This window comes from Balaenoptera musculus, chromosome 16 (genome assembly GCF_009873245.2).
Source record: "Balaenoptera musculus isolate JJ_BM4_2016_0621 chromosome 16, mBalMus1.pri.v3, whole genome shotgun sequence".
Lineage (NCBI taxonomy): Eukaryota > Metazoa > Chordata > Mammalia > Artiodactyla > Balaenopteridae > Balaenoptera > Balaenoptera musculus.
This window is the reverse complement of record NC_045800.1, coordinates 1,141,898-1,161,830: the sequence shown is the minus strand read 5'-3', so window position 1 is coordinate 1,161,830 and position 19,933 is coordinate 1,141,898. Positions and strand designations below refer to the sequence as shown.

General features: G+C 57.3%; 1 protein-coding gene across 4 annotated transcripts in view; it reads left to right on the top strand.

Moving 5' to 3' along the window:
* The window catches only part of JAKMIP3 (Janus kinase and microtubule interacting protein 3), a 101,442-nt gene that overhangs the window by 78,465 nt on the left and 3,044 nt on the right, over positions 1-19,933 (top strand). For 3 of the 4 annotated variants that reach the window (XM_036827706.1, XM_036827705.1, XM_036827704.1), the window contains exons 17-23: positions 680-745; positions 1,523-1,591; positions 1,672-1,749; positions 4,635-4,838; positions 6,257-6,322; positions 8,052-8,124; positions 8,765-8,849. In XM_036827706.1, the coding sequence (XP_036683601.1) occupies positions 680-745; positions 1,523-1,591; positions 1,672-1,749; positions 4,635-4,838; positions 6,257-6,322; positions 8,052-8,102 (534 nt within the window). In that variant the 3' untranslated portion in view covers positions 8,103-8,124; positions 8,765-8,849. Of the gene's footprint in view, positions 1-679; positions 746-1,522; positions 1,592-1,671; positions 1,750-4,634; positions 4,839-6,256; positions 6,323-8,051; positions 8,125-8,764; positions 9,729-19,933 lie in introns of those variants that run through there. The other variant, XM_036827707.1, reaches the window with a different exon arrangement.

Sequence of the window (19,933 nt, the reverse complement as noted above, 5' to 3'; positions counted from 1 at the left end):
CCCAGCTCAGTGACCCCAGGGGGCTCCTCCCTGCCTGTCTCTGCTCCCCGTGACCCCTGTTGGCTGTCCCACCGGTGGGCCCAGCAGTGGGGACAGCCCAGCTGCCCCCACCCTGGTGCTGACGCAGGTGGCACATCCTCTGAGGATGCCCACCGGCCCCAAAGCCAGAGTCACCCTGCCCAGAAGGACCACCCAGGCGGGCCCTTTGGGACGAGGCACGAATAAAACATGCAGAAAACAGGCAAAACGGCAGGGATGGGAACCATTTCATAGCCATGAATGTTTGATCTTCGCTTCACATTCCTAAGTGGCGCTTTAATAATTCAGGCCGCCTGTGCAGAGAGCTGGCTTTAAATAAGAACGCAGCAGAGAGCCGGGAAGGCTGGCTCTGCTCGTCCTGCCGCCACTGCCCCGCTCTGCCTCGCTGGTTACCCTAGACGTGGCCACCAGCAGTGAGAGGACCAGAGGGGGCAAGGCGGGGAGTCACCCCAGAGCTGGCAGGACCAAGAGGAAAGAGGATCACAGACTCCCGGGAGGGCCTTTAGTGAAAGCGACATTTAGCTGTGACCCCAGCTCCCCTGCGCCCGTCCCATCAGCGCCACCGAGCGCCCGTCACTCAGCCCGGCCACCCCAGGAGGCACTTCCCCTGACCATACGTGAATTCTGCTTTTGGGTGCAGAATCTGACCAATGAGGAGCAAGTGGTCGTCATACAAGCCAGGACAGTCCTGACCTTGGCCGAAAAGGTAACAGTGACTGTGGGCGCTGTCGGGACAGGGCCGGGCTTCCCGAAGCCTCCCTTTCTGGCTCAGCGCAGGGAAGACGCTCGCCCTGGGAGGAGGGCTACCGGGAGGTGGGGTTGGGGTCCACGCATCCTGTTTGCCTCGGGAGGTCTGGCACACGCACAGGTCAGCCGGCACCGCCACGCATGTTTGCAAGCGACAGATTCAGCCAGACCTCTCCCCAAGGCCACTCTGCCTCCGCCTCCCCCCAGAGGCCGGGAGGTATGGTGGGTCTGTAAACCGGCAGCATCTGTCTCACCGGCCGGGACCCTCCTCCGGGGGTCGCCCAGCCCACCCGGGCTCCCCACCCTCCAGCCTCTCTGCTCCCAAGGGCCGCCAGCCTGCTCCCGGTCCCACCCCCGGAGCCAGAACCCGCTTGGTAGGCCTGCCGGCAGCGCCCCCTCCCAGCGGCCCCCAGCAGGGCGGGGAGGGGTGTCCAGCAAATAGGAGCTCAGGGGCCAGCACCTCGGGAGAACGGGCCACCTAACATCCCTCCTCTCCCGGGGCTGGGGGGGCAGACTCCCTGGACACGAGGCGGGGCTGCGGGGGGGGACCCGGGCCTGGCCCGCACGCCGGGCACACGGAGCCCATGGTGCCAGCCCAGCCTGACTGCCACGAGGGCTGAGCCCTCCCCTCCTGGAGGAAGAGTGGGAAGGGCAGGGAGGGCCAGGCCCCCCAGGCTGTCTCCCCGGGGCTCGGGGAGGTGGACTTTGACGCCTGAGTACCCTCCGTTGTGTCCAGTGGCTCCAGCAGATCGAAGAGACGGAGTCGGCCCTGCAGCGGAAGATGGTGGACCTGGAGAGCGAGAAGGTCGGTGTGCATCCGGCCACGCGGGCCCGCGCACCGGGTCGGCTGCGCGAGGCCCAGACGCGGGTCCTCTTGCGTTTCAGGAGCTGTTCAGTAAGCAGAAGGGCTACCTGGACGAGGAGCTGGACTTCAGGAAGCAGTCCTTGGACCAGGCTCACAAGGTAAGAGAAGCGCGGCCGCCGGAACCCCCAGGGGCGGCGGATTCGGCGTAGAAACGGGGAAGGTTGTTCCCACGGCCAGCACGGTGTCTCGGGGGTCACGTGGCCTCGGACCTGCCTGGGAAAATCCTGCGCCCAGTGTGACCAGCGTGGGGTCACTCTTTGCATTTCTCCTGCCGGACACCCCTCGCCCGGCGAGTTCCAAGGACGCCTTACTGCTCCGTCAGCAGCCCTTGACCCCAGGAGTGCAGGCACACGAGCAGAAGTCAAGTGGGCATTTGAAATGAGCTGAGAAAATAGAATTCATTGAAACAATGCATTTACAAATGAGATGAACACAGCTGAATGTCTGTCAGTCCATCATCCCGCCCGGGACCCCTGCTTCTGTCCATCTGCACCAACCGGTGCGCACGTGCCCTTTGTGCGTGCCTGCCCCGTGGGAAGTCATTTCCCCCCAAGAAACCTGAAGGGATGTCCCCGTGTGCGGTTAACCCCGACATCGGTGCCGAAAAGATGGGTCCTGGAGATGACATCAGTGAGACGGCTTTATGACACACAGACGCACAAACACACACGCACCCGCACGCCACAGAAAACGTCGCCCTGGGACTGTGGGTGGGGGCTCCTGCACACAGCGCCGAGGGATGCTGTCAGGGCCCCCGGTGATGCTGGGTCCGCTCCCAGTCTGATGACTGTCAGGGCCGCTCCCTGCGTGATACTGTTTGGGGGCCCCCTTCCTCCAATTCTGGCAAGAAGGCTGCACGTTTTGCTCTCCCTCCCTGGTTTTCTTGACTCCACGGTTAGGCCTGCACTTCCTGCTGGATAATTAGCCATTTTATCTGCCATTCACAAAGCCCTGTGCAGGAGGGAGGCACCTACCACCTTGGGATGCCCTGGGGGGGTACACAGGCCTGTGGGAACCTGCTGGGTCTCACACCCTCCCTGCTCTGTGAGCACAGGAGCCACAGCTGGGTTTCGAAGGGGAAGGGTGGTCCCTGCCTGGCTGAGGGCCGTCTAGGGCAGCTGGGAGCAGAGGCCTGGCCATTCACAGACAAGGGCGAGCGCTGGGGCGAGGCTGTGCACACAGAGCCGGCGTGCGGGTGGCCCGTCGCTCAAGGTCATGCACGTAGGGAAGGTCAGAACATCTCCATCTCCTGCCAGTCTTGGGGTGAAGCCATGGTGATGTTAATTCTAAGCCCCACGCTCAGCTGCCTTTATTTTAAAGCTGGAGCGTATCTTAAACACACTAAGGTCTTTGGCTCTAGGAAGTGGCAGCTGATGGGTGTGTGAACTGGCAGTGACAGCTGGGGACAGTTTATTTTGTGGCTGTCAAGAACAATAACATGTAAGCGAGGAACAAAGGTTTCCCCCCCCCCATTTCCTAAAATGTCTACTCAGCCAAAAGGGCTTTCCATAGTCATTTTGCCTGAAGAAGAAGAAACGTTCATTTCTGAAGAGGTTACATTTTTGATGGAAGATGGGAAGAATTTGGCTTTTTCAAAGATTGTAGCTATGAAATTTCCTGAGGAACCAGCTTTAAAAGTGCTCCAGATCAAAGTGCTGAGTCACTAGGAATTTATAACAAGGTCTGTGTTTTGGCGGCTGGGTGGCAGCAAAGGGATGATTCAGCATGTGTGTCTGGGGACCAGCAGCGTGGCCAGCTCTCCACGTCGGAGCCCTGGCGGGGCAACGCGAGGGCCCTGGGCTGGAGCCCCCCTGCAGTCTGAAGCCCGCTCCCCAGCAGCAGGGCCGTGTGCAGGTCGTCCAGCCCGGCGGTCTCATCAGCCTGCCTCAGTGTCCTCACCCGTGAGCCAGGCCTAACAAGGGCACCTGCTTCCTGGAAGGGGCGGCACTGAAGGGCTCATGGAGGCGAAGCCCTGAGCCGGCGCAGGTACACACAGGCACCCACGGGCGTGGGCGTCCTTAGGGTTATCACTTGGGACAGAGGAGGTGAGGGGCTGGGAGGCCGGCAGAGGCTGGACACGTGGGGCCTCATGTGCAGGCAGCAGGGAGGGAGGCAGACAGACAGACAGACAGGGAGAGAGAAGGGGAGGAGAGGTGGGGCAGGTGTATGTCTCACAGTCTGGAGGCCAGAAGCCTGACACCAAGGTGCTGGCGGGGCCACGTCCGTCTGAAGCTCCAGGGGAGGCCCTCCTGCCTCTTCCAGCTCCTGGGGGCCCAGGCGTTCCCGGGCTTGTGGCTGAGTCACCCCAAACTCTGCGCTGTCGTCACATGGCTTCCCCGCATCTTCCATGACTGTCTCCAAGTTCCCCTCTTCTTCCAAGGCCGTGAGTCAGTGGATTGAGGCCCCCTAATCCAATCTGACCTCAACTGCACTGGGTGACATCTGCCTATTTCCAAGTGATCCACATTTCACAGGTTCTGGGGGTTAGGACTTGATGTTTCTTTGGGGACACGAGTCACCCCACAGGGAGCACTGGGGACCGCAGAGCTGACGGCCTGGCGCCTCTGCACTACTGCAGACAAACCCTGTGAGCACCGCCCTTCTTCCTTCTTAGCGACTCAGAAGCCCAGGGTTTGGCGAAGGTTGTGAGCAAAGGAAGAAGCCTTTGTTGTTCTTTCCTCAAGGGACACCCGCCCGGCCCACTGCCCCTCTGGCCCTCATCCGACTCTGGCCTCAAATTCTGCTGACCTCGATGTCCCTAATGTTTCACTGCACGTTAAACATCACGTGGAAGGGATGCTCTTGAAATAATTACTCCCGGACTGTTTCCACCCTCCAGAACATCATTTAACCGGCCCAGGCGGAAGCAGTCCCCTCTGTGGGCTGGCCTGGAGGCGTCGTGACCCCAGGGCGGGGTGCCCCAGTCCCCCAGGCCGGCCCCGGGGGAGGCGGCGAGGACTGACGTGCCCCCTCCCGCCCCCAGCACATCCTGGAGCTGGAAGCCATGCTGTACGACGTCCTGCAGCAGGAAGCCGGGGCCAAAGTGGCGGACACGCTGTCGGAGGAGGAGCGCGAGAAGCTCAGGGTGGCGGTGGAGCAGTGGAAGCGCCAGGTCATGAGCGAGCTGCGCGAGCGGGACGCCCAGATCCTGCGGGAGCGCATGGAGCTGCTGCAGCTGGCGCAGCAGGTGCGCGGCAGGGGCGCCGCGGGCGCGCGACCTCCGGGCGGAGCGGGGCTTCCCAGGCCTGGCCCCCTGATGGCCACACCTCCAATGACAGTACCCTCCCGTGGCCACACCTCCAATAACAGTACCCTCCCGTGGCCACGCCCCCAAAGATCATGTCCTCCAGTGGCCACGCCCCCAAAGGTCATGCCCTCTCGTGGCCACACCCCCATATCCCTGTCCTCCAATGATCATGCCCCCAAGGCCAGGGCCTTCCACTGGCCGTGCCCCCCGATGGCCATGCTCTCCAGTGGCCGTGCCCATGGGGGGCCCTCCTGCCGGACTGCCTGTCCCTCCAGACCAGCCTCCTGGGCCGTCCTGCCCAGGCCTCTGGGTGACACAGCCCCCCTCCTGGGTCCCCCCAACTCTGGGTCTCTTCTGTGGTTCCTCCCTCAGTGGCAAGATCCCAGTGAAGGTGTCATCTGGGGAGCAGAGGCTCATGGGTTAGGGACTTGGGGACCTTCTCTTGGCCTACAGGCACTTGGGGCCCTCAGGCCAGTCTGGCCAGTTCATTTCTAACTGGGAGTGAGGGATCCTGGCAGACTAGACAGGCTTGGTGTGTAAGACATGCCTCCGCTCCCCTGTGTGTGCTGGTGTGGCCTTTGTGGCTGTGTTCCATGTTCAGATACACTAGTGAATCCAGGTTTACTGTGAATGTCAGAGGGCTAATGTCTGAGCAGAGGATTGGTCAGCTACCAGGACCCTCGCTGCCAGATTCAGGGTGGTCAGTGTGAGGACTGCCACCTGCAGCCCCTCACTCCCATCAGACGGGCTGTGATCAGAGCTCAGCTGCTTCCAGGGTCCAGGCCAGGCATCCAGGTCCGGCGTGGGCACACACATGTCCATCTGCCTGGCAGTGTGCACCAAAGTGAAGACCAGCGTTTCCAAACGTGAGGTCAGCCTTGCCAGGAAAGTCCTCCCCGTGACTGGCTTTGTGACCCTTCTGGCTGCTCCTCTCACTGCTGGAACGGCGTTTGGGAAGGACTGTGAATTGGGCCCTTACCATTTCCTTGGGCTTCGAGCATCATGGTTTATGATCTGGAGATGTAGGAGGTGGGAGGGTGTCATTCCCGGCACAGGGAGCGTGGCCGAGGGGAAAGCTGTCCTCCTCTCTCTTGCTGTTGCAAAGAGCAGACGGAGGGAGGCTGTGTCCGTAACGGAACCTGAGGCAGGCACACTGGCTGTCCTCCCGAAGCCGAGGCCCTCAAAGTCGGCGGGGAGGGCAGCCCGAGGCCGCTGGCCCCCTCGCCGTGGCCAGCGTGGCAGCTGCTCTGTGACGACTGGTCCACCAAGTACCTGTGCGAAAATCCTGAAAGGCTTTTGCCCACTTGGTTTCCCAAATATTCTGATTATTGAGGATTTTCCTTCTTTTAACATTGCAGAGAATTAAAGAATTAGAAGAAAGAATAGAAGCTCAGAAGAGACAAATAAAGGAACTGGAGGAAAAGGTAAGACAAATACGAATCTGGGGGCTTGCTTTGTTGCCGGAGCTCACACAAAGAGGGAAGAACAGATAACTCAGGATGCCATGTAGCGCTAGGTCTGAGGTTGGGGTATTTTTGGACAGAAAGAGGCTTCAGGGACGTGTCTGCTCGGGACAAGGAGGCGGAGCCCAGGGTCTGGGAACACCCCATCTGTGACAACCCAGCCGTGCCACCCCGAGGGCCGTGCCTCTCATGGCCTCAGTTTCCCTTGCCGTCGGGGTGCCTGCAGACCGGCCACCGGCTGTCCCTTTAGTGTGATTCCTTGACTGTGGCTCCCCAGTTTGGAAACGGCAGGTGCTGGGGTGCAGCTGGTTGGGGGCCGTGTGGCTTGGAGTCGGGGAGGACTGTCCAGCTCTTCTCCCGACGGCTGGCTCTGCAACTCCCAAGTCAGGGTGCGCAGAGCACGCTCAGAGAGAAGCCTGCAGGGTGTGCTGCTTCGTTCTAGGACAGTTGGGCTCTTTTGGTCTGTGATTTAGGTTGTTTCAATGGCTTCTAGCAGGCAGACTGCTTGTTCGCGTCTTGTGACCGGTCTTGCCTGTGGGGTGGATCTCACCAAAGGCCGCCTCCCCTCTGAGCCTCCCTGGCTTGTCCCTGCCGGAGAGAACGGGAGGCTGGGGTCTGGACAGGACCCGCCACCCTCAATGGGCCACACGTCCTCAGCCCTGCCTGGGAAGAGCCAGCAGAGGGTCTGTGCTCGCGGGGCACGGGGACCCCTCCCCACGGCAGCCTCTGCAGCTGGTCCTCCCCCTGCCCTGCCCACCCCTCCTCCAGATGAACCCGGCCCCTTCCCTGGGCACTTTACTGCCATCTGCCGAGCGGTCTTGGTGGTAACTTGCAAATCCAGAGCTGGTGACAGGCCCCCTAGAACTGTGCAGGGCACGACCTGCAAAGCAGAGAGGCAGCTGGGGAGCAAGTATGTGCCTGCCCATGGGCGCCAGACCGTGGGCGACACACACCTGGCTCACCTGGGGAGGCCGGCGGGACGCGCAACCTCGAAGCGGTGCAGTCTCTCCCCCAAAATGAACCTCTCTTTCCTTTTGCATCTTAAAGTGAGAGCATTTGTTTGTATTAAATACTAGAATTTTAAAAATTGGGTGTTTATTCTTTTAACCTAGCTGAAGGAGCTCTGCTTTTCCAAGCAGTTGTACCACCGTCAGATTTTCTCTTGTGTCTCAATTGGCTGGACACCTCCCCCGACCCAAAATGAGGCTCCAAGTGTGAAATGTATTCAGCAAGTTGGCTGTACTTTATCATTTATAATGGGACTGAGACCAAAATATTGTCACGGAGCGTGGTGTTTGCCTGGCACTTGGATCGTCTTTCCGTAAGACTCCTGTCATCATTATAGCCACTTAGCGCCCTCACCATCAGCCCTGGTGACGGGTCCAGATGGCAGGTCCCCGCCACTCCCCCAGAGGCGAAGTGACCAGCAGAGCCTCCCTCCTGACTGTCACCCGCAGCCTGGCCTCTGGACGGTGCAAGGTCCCTGGGGAGGGGACAGCGCCGTCACTTCAGGCCCCTGGCAGCGCAACCCTTAAACCACTGGACAGCAGTGCGCCAGGATCTGCTCCTGACCCCCAGCTGGCATCTCCACGTCGCTGTCTGTGATCACGTTATTTCTTGCCAAAAGCTCTACAAACTCTTCTTTCTCTTTCTTTCCTTCCATGTCTCCACCCTCCCCTTTCCTTTTTAGTTTCTATTTTTGTTCTTATTTTTCTCCTTAGCTTTCATTCTGTGGTCATAGCTCTCCTGGGCACCCTGGCGTGGTGAGTATTTTGTCTGCATCATAAGGACCAGCACGGCCCCCGCTGTTCTGTAAGCAGGAGGTGCTTCCGGAAGGGGACAGCCAGGGGTCCCCCAGGTCCTAGAGGGGAGGGGTCTGCCATCGTCAGAGGGGAAGGGGCGTTTGCCTTCCTTGAGAAGGAAGGAACGCAAAGGACCCCCTCCCACGGGACCTCCCCGGGGAAGAGATGTGCACACAAAACCACTCCCTGTTCTCTGCTCCGGGCAACTCGGCAGGGAGCAGTGCTGATGGTTTCGTGTCTTTTTGCCTTTTCCGTGTATCAAGTACAAGCTTGGGTGACACTGGAGATTCAGCCAGAGATGCCCACTTTCCCCGACAAGCTGGGCTCATTCACGACGTCACAGTCGTGCTGAGCTGTGGCATCGTGCCCGCGGCTTTCAGGCCGAGGCCGCATGTGAAAGTTTGACCACCGCTTCCTTCCCAAACAAGATGAGAGGACAAGTAGGGCGTGGCCTCACCATCCCATCTCCGTCTGTGGCCCCCGCCCTCAGAGGGCCTCCCCTTGGGAGCAGGGCCACCCTTCCTCATAGCCCCATCCCTCCAGCCCTTCCCTCTCGCCCTGCAGCCTCCCTGACCTCTGTCCTGCGTCTCTTTTCTTCCAGCCCTCCGAGGAGCCAGACCCCTTTCCTCCAGCTGGACCAGAGAACAGCAGGTGCCCCAGTGGCAGAGGGAGATGCCGCATCTCATTCCTGAAGACTCAAGAGGATCTGGGCTCTGCATATCCCCTCCCGTCGAGGAAGAGGGAGAAAGGGGGTCTTTGAGCACCTCTGCGGGGGACTGTCCATTTTGATGAGCCAGAATTAGAACTAGTTCTCTGACTGGGGCTCCTCTGAAGAGACCTTGTCTTGGCTGTGGACCCTGGGCTCCTTCCTCGGGACGCAGCCTCCCAATCCTAGTTACAGGGATGCGCGAGCCCCCTGCTGCACAGGTGTAAGAGCTGCTTCTGTGCAGGAGCCCCAAACTCCCACCCCCCTTTGTTCCCTTGATGACAAAAGGTGTCTCAAAGGAAGATTCCCAGAAACAACGCAGGCACCCCGCAAAATGCCGCAATGAAGCTGCCGCCACAGTGGTGACCTTCGTTCAGGGAAATGGGGACGGTTCACGGAGCATCTCAAGGACCGTTGCCCCGCGTCTTCCAGGACGGACGGGCTATGAAGACGCTGCGACTCACTGGCTGGGGTCCTCAGCACTTACTGACCGACACATCCTGCCACCCTGCCTCGTTGATGACGCTGTCACTCGCGGGAACAGAACTGTGGCTGCAGCTTCCCGCCCTGAGCTGCGCCGAGGGACTGACCGAAGGGGTGACTGGGGAGCCTGGTAGTGGGAGCTGCGACCCGAGCAATGGACCGACTGGGAAGGGGCCTGACCTCGTCGGAGACACAGGGGCCAGAGGACACCTCGGGCTGTGCAGCACCGCAGAGGCCCTCAGGCTGCAGGCGAGGCCGGAGCCACCCCGTCCAGAGCTCCAGCCTGCACGCTCGAGGGGCAGTGCCCGGCGAGGATGACAGAGCCCCGGGGTTCTGCAGACGTGAGAAGGGGGCCCGACGCCCAGGTGGCCAGCAGGTGAGGCTCAGCCGTCATCCCTGGGACACGGCGTCTTCCTTCCCGCCCTTTGTGGGCCCTGTGGGCGCCAGCACACCTCCTACTGGTCTGTGGGATCCCACCTCCTCTGCGGCGAGGTTGGCCCCGTTTGAGATGTAGGTTCAATTTGCTGGGACGCTGGCCTTGCAGCAGGAGCCCTGGTGTCTATACAGGTGAGCGGGGGCAGGTTGAGGGCGGCTCACCTCCCTCTATGGCCTCTGGACCGGAGTCTGCTCCCTGGGGGCATCTGGTGTGGGCTTCTCCCTGGTCTGAGGTGCTGAACCCATTACAGGTCTTCTCCGCCCAGACCCAGGACACCCCCCGCCAAGGCCAGCCGAGGCCTCCAGAGGTGCCCAATGGTGGGTCCCAGGGCACATCTCTGAGCTACAAGGGCAGCCTCTCTCAGCTCCTGGCAGAGAAGAACTCCTCAAGGGTGCCCAGCCACTTCTGCCAACTCGGGCCCTGGCCCTGCACTCCCATTTCTGCTGGCCTTCCCCGCCCACCCCCGTCTTGCTGCTCCCAGAAACTCCAAAACGAGAGAGCGTCCCACTTTTTCTTGCGGAGCCATCCCTCCCGCTGACCCTGACTCCCAGCTCAGTGGGCCTCCCTGTGTCCCCAGGTCGTCACCTCCTCTCCCTGCCCCCAGGGCTCGGAGGCACCCCTGGGGCGGCCGGGTGGGTCATCCCCACGGCGGGGACGGAGGATCTGGACGGGGCATCACGCTCCGCTAGCGAGCTTTCCTTTCCAGGCAGAATCTCCTCGGCAAGCGTGTTTCTGTGGGACGTGGTGAGGCTGTGGTGGGGATGCAGTTCTGTATCCGAGTCTGCAGGGTGTGATGTGGGGCGCCGTGTCCCCCACCCCTCCCCATCACAGAGCCACCTGAGCCTCTAACAGTGGGGCTGCAGGGGCCCCAGGAGACACGCCACTGGGCAGAGAAGGGAGTGAGGCAGAGCAGATGCAGAGGCAGAGGCCAGAGTGAGACCACCACCCGCTCACTCAGAGGGGCCGCGGGACACTTTGCTCTTTCACGCGGCACGTCTGGGCACGTGTTCCTCTAAAGGGGCTCATCTCCGGAAACCGCATGCGGTTAGCCTGGTGCAGGGCCCAGGCACGGCAGTATCTGCTCCCGCGTCCCCAGGGGTTCAGGGCACAGCCTCAGGCTAGAAAGATCACTCTGGAGGCTGGTTCTGGAGTGGAGCCTGGTCCCCGGCCCGGTCCACACGTGGGCCCTCAAATCCGAACATGCCTGGTCCCCGGAGCTTGGGGTCCCTGGAGTTCAGGGTCTCCTCTTAGAACTCGCGCTGAGGTCCTTGGGCTGCGCCGTATCGTGTGGAGGAAAGTACCATACGCACCAGCACTGCGTTTCCGATTGCTTGGCGAGGACGGTCCACTGTCACGGCCTGACCTCAAAGGTCACCTGTAGCCGGTGAAGGACAATGAACAACGCACATGGCCACGGCAACACCTGTATCACGACGCGCTGCCCGGAGGGGCCGCACGGGAGGCGGGGTCGCCTCTGCCCCATCGGGATCATCCCCGCAGCCTTCCCCCTGCTGAGCCAGCCTGGCTCTGGGGTCTGCCTTGCCATGTGCCCAGCACGGGGGACCTGCCAGGGCTTGGAAGGCTGCTCCGTGCCGCAGAGCCGTGAGCATGTCTCACCTGTGGAGGAGCCAGAGCCAGATAAGGATGGCTGAGAGCGTGAGAACAGGTCCAGAGGCAGGGGGCACCGGGCGGGCATGGGCTACCTGGGGGCCAGGAGACCTCCAGGACCTGGACATTGATGGGGTCCCCCTTGGACAGAGCCATTTTGTGGGTCTGGAGACCCAGAGGTGGCTCAGACCAACTTCCAGGTGCTCACGTTGGGGTAGCCTGGGTGGGGGGCAGTGGGCGTCACAATTCGGGGACAGAGCTGTGCTGCACCTCTTGGCTCGGGACACTGCACAGCAGCCTTGGGGCCAGACGTGCATCTGGTGCAGTGCGTGCAGCACGAGACGTTAACAGCTTCCTAAGCAAGCATCTCCTTTCTCCCATCAGCTTTTTTTTTTTAAGATTTTTTTTTTGATGTGGACCATTTTTAAAGTCTTTATTGAATTTGTTACAATATCGCTTCTGTTTTATGTTTTGGTTTTTTGGCCGAGAGGCATGTGGGATCTTAGCTCCCCGAGCAGGGGTCGAGCCCGCACCCCCTGCAATGGAAGGTGAAGTCTTAACCACTGGACCTCCAGGAAGACCCCATCAGCTTTTTTAAAACCTTTTATTATAAAATAGTTACAGGGCTTCCCTGGTGGCGCAGTGGTTGAGAATCCGCCTGCCAATGCAGGGGACACGGGTTCGAGCCCTGGTCTGGGAAGATCCCACACGCCGCGGAGCAACTAAGCCCGTGAGCCACAACTACTGAGCCTGCGCGTCTGGAGCCTGTGCTCCGCAACAAGAGAGGCCGCGATAGTGAGAGGCCCGCACACCGCGATGAAGAGTGGCCCCCGCTTGCCACAACTAGAGAAAGCCCTCGCACAGAAACGAAGACCCAACACAGCCAAAAATGGATAAATAAATAAATTTTAAAATGGTCCACATCAAAAAAAATCTTAAAATAATAAAATAAAATAATAAAATAAAATAAAATAGTTACAGATTTAAAGAAAAGTTGCAAAAATATTATAGTATAAAGTTCCTGTACACCCTTCACCCAGCTTCCCCGTTGTTCACATCTCATGTAATCACAGCGCACTTTCCAAGCCTAGCTGGTCCACCCACTCAGTTCAGACAAGTGTTTCTGCTCCAGGACCCCATACTCTGTTGAATCGTTCTCCTGGTCCCTCCCAGTGGGCGACAGTTTTCTTAGCTTTTCCTCGTCATCCTTGACCTTGGCACCCTAATAGGAGCTAGTGGGTTATTTCGTGGATTGTCCTCCAGTTTGATTTGTCTGATGTGTCTGAATGATTGGACTGAGGTTATGCATTCTGGGCGAGACTGAGCCCAGGTGACCCCTTCTGAGTGTGTTTGATCAGGGCGGCATGACGTCCATACACTGTATCCCTCTGATGTGAACCTTGATCAAGGTTCTGCCAGGTTCTCCACTGAAAAGGTATCATTTGTAACTATAAATAGATGGGGAGAGACACTTTGAGACTAAGCAAGTACCCTGAGCCTCTTCAAACTTTTGCCCAATAACTTTAGTGGACATGAGTGGGTCTTTCCTGCCACAGTGATTACTGCCTGTTCTCGTGGTTTTTCTATCCCTACGTTCCTTCTATTTTGTTAGAATTTTTCTCTGGAGAAGACCTGTCCCCCTTCTCTCATTTCTTTCTTTATCCAATTATTTATAGCAGTATGGGCTCATGGGTATTTAATTTATTCTATGGGTTATAATCCAACACCATCTTTACTTATTTTCTTGCTCAGATTGTTCCAACTTAAGCCACTGAGCTTTCCAGCAGGTTGATGCCTCTGTCCTTTGAGTTCCCTTCTGTGTCTTGAGCCCTTTCTTACTTTCTGTCCCCTCAGGATGCTCAAGCTCATCTGTATTTTCCCTGCCCCAAGCCTGAAAGCAACCACTTCTCCAAGGAGCTCTGGTTCCTTCTGTTGGAGAATGGTGTTTAGGAACCAACATCTCTGGGCTGGGTGTGTTTGCTACTCCTGGGGTGATAGTATTTCTAGGCTGTCTCAGGGGCAGAGCTTGGAAACAGACATCTGTGTGCTAATGCATGCATACCCCCCCTCTTTATTTATTTCTGCTTCTATCTATCATCTATCGTCTGTCATCTATCTATCATCTATCTATCTACTATGTATCTATGTATTTATATAGCTATTATCTATCATCTATTATTTATCTGTCATCTGTCATCTATTTATCTATCATCTATGTATATATCATCTATCATTTATCATCTATCATTTATCTGTCATCTATCTGTCATCTATCATCTATCTATCTATCCATCTATCATCTGTGGGTCTATTATAAAACCACCAGTTCATACTGACACTTGGAATTCGAGGCCAACCATTCAAGACTCATTCCTGCCCCCCCTTTCCTTATCTGTAACTACTTTCTTTGGAGATGTGGCTCTCTCCATATAAACTGTGTTACGTATTTGCCCCACCCTAGTATCCACACAAAGACATTTCAGAATTGCTAACCCATATCCCCTGTGAGGAACAAGTTTACCAGCGAGGAGACATTTGAGTGCAGTCCCTTTTATCTTTAGCCTTATAGTCTCCAGACAAAATATTGTTTTCCGGAATGATGTAGTCTGGTTCTTTTCCTCTAGTACATTGTCCATTTGTGGCCATTTAGGTTTGTTTGTTATATCTTGGATTCCATTGGAGTTTCCTTCACAGAGTGATTTCTTAAAAATTTACACAGCACAGTTCCTGTTTGTACTGTGTAGTCTCTGGGTCTTGACACAGATGGGCACAGAGTCACGATACACGATACAGCACCATCGCCCCAGCTCCCTCTGCTTCCTGCCACAGTCACCCCATCCATCCCCAACTCCACCCTTGGCAACAATGGGCTATGTTCCCTTCCATTTTTGCCATTTACAGGTCTTATAAGTGGAAAATATGATATGTGCATTCAACATGTAGCTTTGGGGCCTGGCTTTGTTCACTTAGGAACATGCATGGAGGATTCCCCTATGTTTTTGTAGTTCATTCCTTTTTATGCTGAGTCATTTCTGTCGCATGGATGTGCCACACTTGTCCACATCTATCTGCTTGTTTCCTGTTTAGGGCAACTGTGAATCAAACTGTTACAAACATTCATGCACAAGTTTTTGTGTAAATACAGGTGTTCATTTCTCAGGTAAATACCTAGGATTGCTAAATGTGTGCTCAGTTTTATAAGAAACTGTTGTCCAAGGTGGCTGTACGTGTTGCATTCCCACCAGCGAAGTATGTGGGGAGACTGCTGTCCGCATCTTTTCCAACACTTGATATGCTCAGTCTTTCTTGGGGGAGGAGGTCCATTCTAATAAGGGCATAGATGTTATTTTAGTTTTAATTTGCATTTATCTAATGACTAATGACGTTGGGCATCTTTTTATGTGTTGATTTTCCATCCGTGTATCTTCTTCGGTAAAGCGTCTGTTGAAATCGTTTGCCCATTTTTTAAATTTGATTTTTGCTTTCTTATTATTGAGTTTTAAGACTCCTTTATACATTCCAGAGATACACCTTTGTTGGTGCAAAAGTATTTTCTCTTTTATCTTTTTGTTCTCTTAAGAGTATCTTTTGAAGATAAGTTCTTAAATTTTGATAAAATCTAACTTATCAACTTAAAAAGAAATAGGTTGTATGGTATTGGACCTAAGAAAACTTTGCCTGATTCAAAGTCACAAATCTTCTCTCCCATGTTTCCCTCTGGAATTGTGTGGCTTCATGTCTTGCATTTACACTCATCATCCATTTTTAGTTCATTTTTGCATTCGGTGCACAGTTTTGGTGGAAGCACGCTTTTTTTGCATGTGGTTGTCCAGCCCTTGTCTCCTCCCACCCCCTTTGTAAAGAAGTCTTCCTCTTTTTGATTAAAATGCCTTCTGCTTGGCTGGACCAAGCCCCCGCCTTGTGGTCAGCCCTATGCTGACTGGAGTGTCCTCCCGGACTCTGAGTCACCGCATACCAGGGGGCAGGGGGACAGAGCTGCTGTTTGCTGGTGTCCTCCACGCACGGCACGCCTGGTCCCCACTGGGTCCTGGGGGTGGGGCTGGGTCTCCAGGGACCTCGCCTGCCTAGCTCGGGGCCTGGAAGCCCAAGATGTGTGAGACTAACTGTCAGCGGCTCAGATTTACAGCTCTCGGCGGAGCAGGCGCTGAATACCGATGAGCCCCCTCTCCTCTGAGCCTGGTCTCAGATTACTCACGCTGTGCCGAGGCCAGGCGGCCAGAAATGACGGCTGCTGCCGTTTTGAGGTTCAGGGACGAGCTGCTTGCTCAGAACACGTCCACAGTTAACGAGCATTGTGCACACGTGGAAGGGGAACCTTCGTTAAAAAAATATCCGTAATATTTTCCATCATAACCTAATGAAATTGTCTTTTTAATTTGTGTGTGTTGTTTTATGTTTAAGCAGAGGAATAAAAGGCAAGGTGTTTTTGGTCCTCGTAGAAGGCTCACCCAAGTGTGAACAGCAGCTCTCGAGGCCGTTCGTGCTGGTGGGTGGGGGGGTGTGGGGGACGAGCGCTGCCTTTCCATCTTGGGAGGAGGGACGGGTGGTGGAGCCCCCAGACCCAGACACTGAGGGGCCCTGTCAGGGCGGCGGCGTCAGCCTGGGCTCCAGCCCCAAGCGGGATGAGGGGGGCTCGGGGCTGAGGTCAGGCACATGCTCGTCTGATGGCAGGTGACAAGCCCGTGCACGGAGCGTGGTGGCCATGCTGCCTGAAGGGCCACTGCTGGGTGCGTGGTGATTCGCATCCCTGCCTGCCCCTCGCAGCCCCTCATCACAGGGCTTTCTTCCTCGTGGCTTCTTGGTGCACAGAATTGCATTCATCCTGACGCTGGCTCATTCCTGCCACTGGTCTGGCAATGGCCCACGTGCTCATCTTGTTTCTTGGCTACACTGACTTCTAACCCTATGACCCCGTACCGTCACCTGCCCCTCCTCCAGGAGGTAGCTGCCTTCTGGACCCCGGGGCAACTGCCCTGTGCAGAGCTTTGTGGCAGACGCGTATGTTTCTAGGAGGTACAATTGTCACTGTGTTTTAAGTCCTCGTAAGAGGTGTCACGCTGTCCGTGTCTTTTGGACACACTGTGCACTTAATATCACTGTGCTTAGACTCGCCCGTCCTGTGACCTGTGTGTCCCCTCACCCCTGTCTGGGGCTCCCTCATGGAACTTCACCACACCTCTAATGGACGTTTGCGTTTTGCTGTTGTGAACGATGCTTCATGAACATTCTCGAAAGGTCTGTGGATGTGCTGGTGCAGGAGTTTCTTCTGGGTGTCCGCCTAGGGGTCATCAGGGGTCATCCAAATACAAGTGCTCGACCTCAGGGGATACTGACTAACTCCTCCGGCTCATGTTAGCTTTGGAGCTTTTTTTTTTTTTGCTCTTTGTTTAGAATTCTGTGTTTACCTTGTGGCAAAAGCTGTTCTCTGACGTTACTGAGAGGTTTGCACATGGTCTCAGACAGAAGTGGGATAACTGCCTGGAGGCCGACGGTTTCCCCTCCCCCGGTTTGTGACTGTCTAATCTGTTCTGTCCAGGAACAGCTCGTGGCCTGCGGCCAGCTGTCTAGCGCTCTGTAATGTCACCATCTTGGTTAAAGCAATGATGCGTCTTTTCACTAGCATGACCACGAGGCCATTAATAAGAGATGCCGTTATTAGAGAAGTCGGTGCCGCAAAAGAGAGCTGGACGCCCCGTTGTAGGGCTGTGAGAGCAGCTCCTAGAGACCCAGGCAGGAAACAAAACAAGAACCAGCGGAAAGAAGACAGAAAGGGTGTGCTCCCACCCACATGCGGGTCTGCGCGTGTGGTGGGCACGTGTGGTCAGGTGGAGGCCTGGGAGCCTGGGCAGTGGGTTCTGCGCCCACACCAGCCACGAGACGGGTGTGCGCACAGCACGTGAACAAGGGCAAGTCCCCCTTCTCTCCAGGAGGGAGGGGCTGAGCTGGCTTCTGTGTACCTTTCTGGCCGTTACCCGGGGGCCGCGCCCTGGCCCTTGTAACCTGGGCTGATGCAGGCTAGGTGGAGCCCTGTGTGCTCAGGCGGTTGGAAGACGGGGAGCCCAGTGCCTGCCTCGGCCGGTCCTGCACCGCGAACACAGCACCAGACGCTTCCCTCCTGGCCCCGCTGGAATTCCTCCCCCACCCCGCCCCGACCCCCTCACCGGAGCGGTCCTCCTGGTACCCAAGGGCAGGGGCGTGTGAGGCCACGGGAGTGGAGGGCAGGCCCCTCAGCAGGCTGAGCAGCCGCGAACAGGGGAGCCCAGCCCCGGGGCTTTGACGCGCGAGGCCCGTCACCCTGCGCTCGGCGCCCCCCTGCCCCCCGGAGCCCCAGGGCCGCCGCCTCGTGCGCCACTAGGAGCCCAGTGGTGCGCCCGCCACCTGGCCAGCCGGGGCCCAGCCTGTGGTGGTGCCTGGCCGCCACCCCCTGTCCACGCTCTGGGCCGCGGGCCATCACCCACCTCAGCGCAGCCCAATGTAAAATCACGTAACCTCTCCCTCCAGAAGGAAGGTAAGGGTGCGGTCCTTGGTGCCCACCGTTACCGAGACATCACCCGTCCCCTCACCAGGCAGTAGTCCACCAGACTCTGCCCCCCTGGGCTGGGAGCGCCACCACGTGCCATGGTTCCCTCCACGCCCTGCGTCCCTCCTCCCACACAGCGTTCATCCTCGTCTCCATCAGTGCCCTGTCCTCCCGCCTCTCCATGAAGCGCTGCACACGCAGGGACGTGCCCAGCTCGCTCACTGTGGAATCCTCTGTGTGGACCCCGGTACACACTCAGGTCGTGCCTGGCCACTAATACACAGTCAAATAAATGACGACCCGGTAAGTGGACCGACGCGCTCACGAAGGCCAAAGGCCATGTCTTCTCCATCTGCAGCCTCACGGCCTCCTGAGGGTCCAGAAAACAGTGGAAGTGGGTGCTCCCAGGTCCCCAAGACCACCCGCAGGCTCAGTGGCCCACCAGGATTCTCAGGACTCAGTACAGAGTGGTGCCGCGGCTCAGATCTATTGCAGTGATGTGATCAAGCTAGGCAGCTGGCTCTGCAAGGGCAGAAGACACAGGAGGAGGCTGGAGGGACCCAGGAGCAGATTCCCTACACTCTCTCCCGCCTGCGGAGGCCACACGGAGCACACCCTCCCCAGCCTGAAAACGCAGCTGTGTGTGCGCTGTCTCTGCCGGGGAGCCGGGAGTGTCCACTGGAGACTCGGAGCTCAGGGTTGCTACTGGGGCTACTCATTTGGGCACCGCCTGCCCGTTAGAATGCCGGCCCTCAGAAGGAGGCAGGTGTTTGCCGTAAATCACATCATTTGTACAAACAGTCTAGGCCAGCCCACGAGCACGACCTCTTCTCTCCGGGAGAGTTTCAAAGGCCAGGTTTCCAGATGCCAATCAAGGGCCAACCTGGCAGGCAGGCCCCTGTGCAGACTGCAGCTCAGCTTCTGCCCAAAGAGGCGCTCTTGAATAAGGAGCCCCCCAGGGCCAGGGGACCAAGGGCAGACCCACCAGGTGACCCCACACTCGCCTGTCCTGGGTCTCGCTCGGCTTCAATGTGGTGAGATCTCGGGCTGACTGGGGGGATGGTCAGGAAGTTGGGCCAGCGGCCAAAAAGGGAGGGGTGGAGGACACCATATCGGAGGACATGGGACTGAGGGGTCTGTAGGGACTTGGGCGGTCTGGAAGCCTGGAAGCAGAAGCATGCCTCTGTGCGTGTGTGCGTGTGTATGTGTGTGTGCGTGTAAGTGTGCACGTGTAGTGCTGTGGTCCCCGAGAAAGGCAGAAAGCCACCCGTCCTGGACACAGTGTTGGTGAACATTAGCAAAGTAGGGTAGGACTGGCTCAAGATAGGATCAAGTAACCTCAGGCAGCCAAATGTCGTCATCTTGTCCCTTCAAACTGGGGATTGACTGTTTAGAATTCTGCACGTTATTTTCACCAAGATTCTTGTTCTGTGTTTGCGTGTGTGCAGCTCGTACCCCAGAGAGTTATCACCTTAGTTCAGGAAGGCAGTGACACGCATGGAGGGCGGTGAGCACGTGGTCCGGGCCCTGGCTCTGGCCAGCCTAGAACTGCGAGCTCGGGAAACGCCTTTTAATCGCCAGGCTTCAGCTTTTCCATCTGCAAAATGAGAGGGTCCTTTCTAACACGGTAGAAGGGGATGAATTGACTAGAACCTATTTAGAGATGGATCAGATTACAGACATAAGGAACAATGTGAATTTAACGCAGCAGATTTCAACCATGATGTGTGCGATACTCGGTGAAGTAAGCACACGTGCGATTCTAATGCGTTTAGCGTTCATTCTACCTGGTGGAATGTCCTCTGACTGAGAAGTTCGTTTTAAAGTTAAAAACCAAAAAAACTCTGTGGAGTGTCTAATGCCTGTGACCCCGGGTGGTGTGCCCCACCACCCCCGCCCCTCCCCCTCCCCTCCCCCCTTTCCCCTCCCCCTCCCCTTCCCCCTCCCCCTCCCCTTCCCCCTCCCCCTCCCCTCTCACCCACCTATGCTGCTGCCC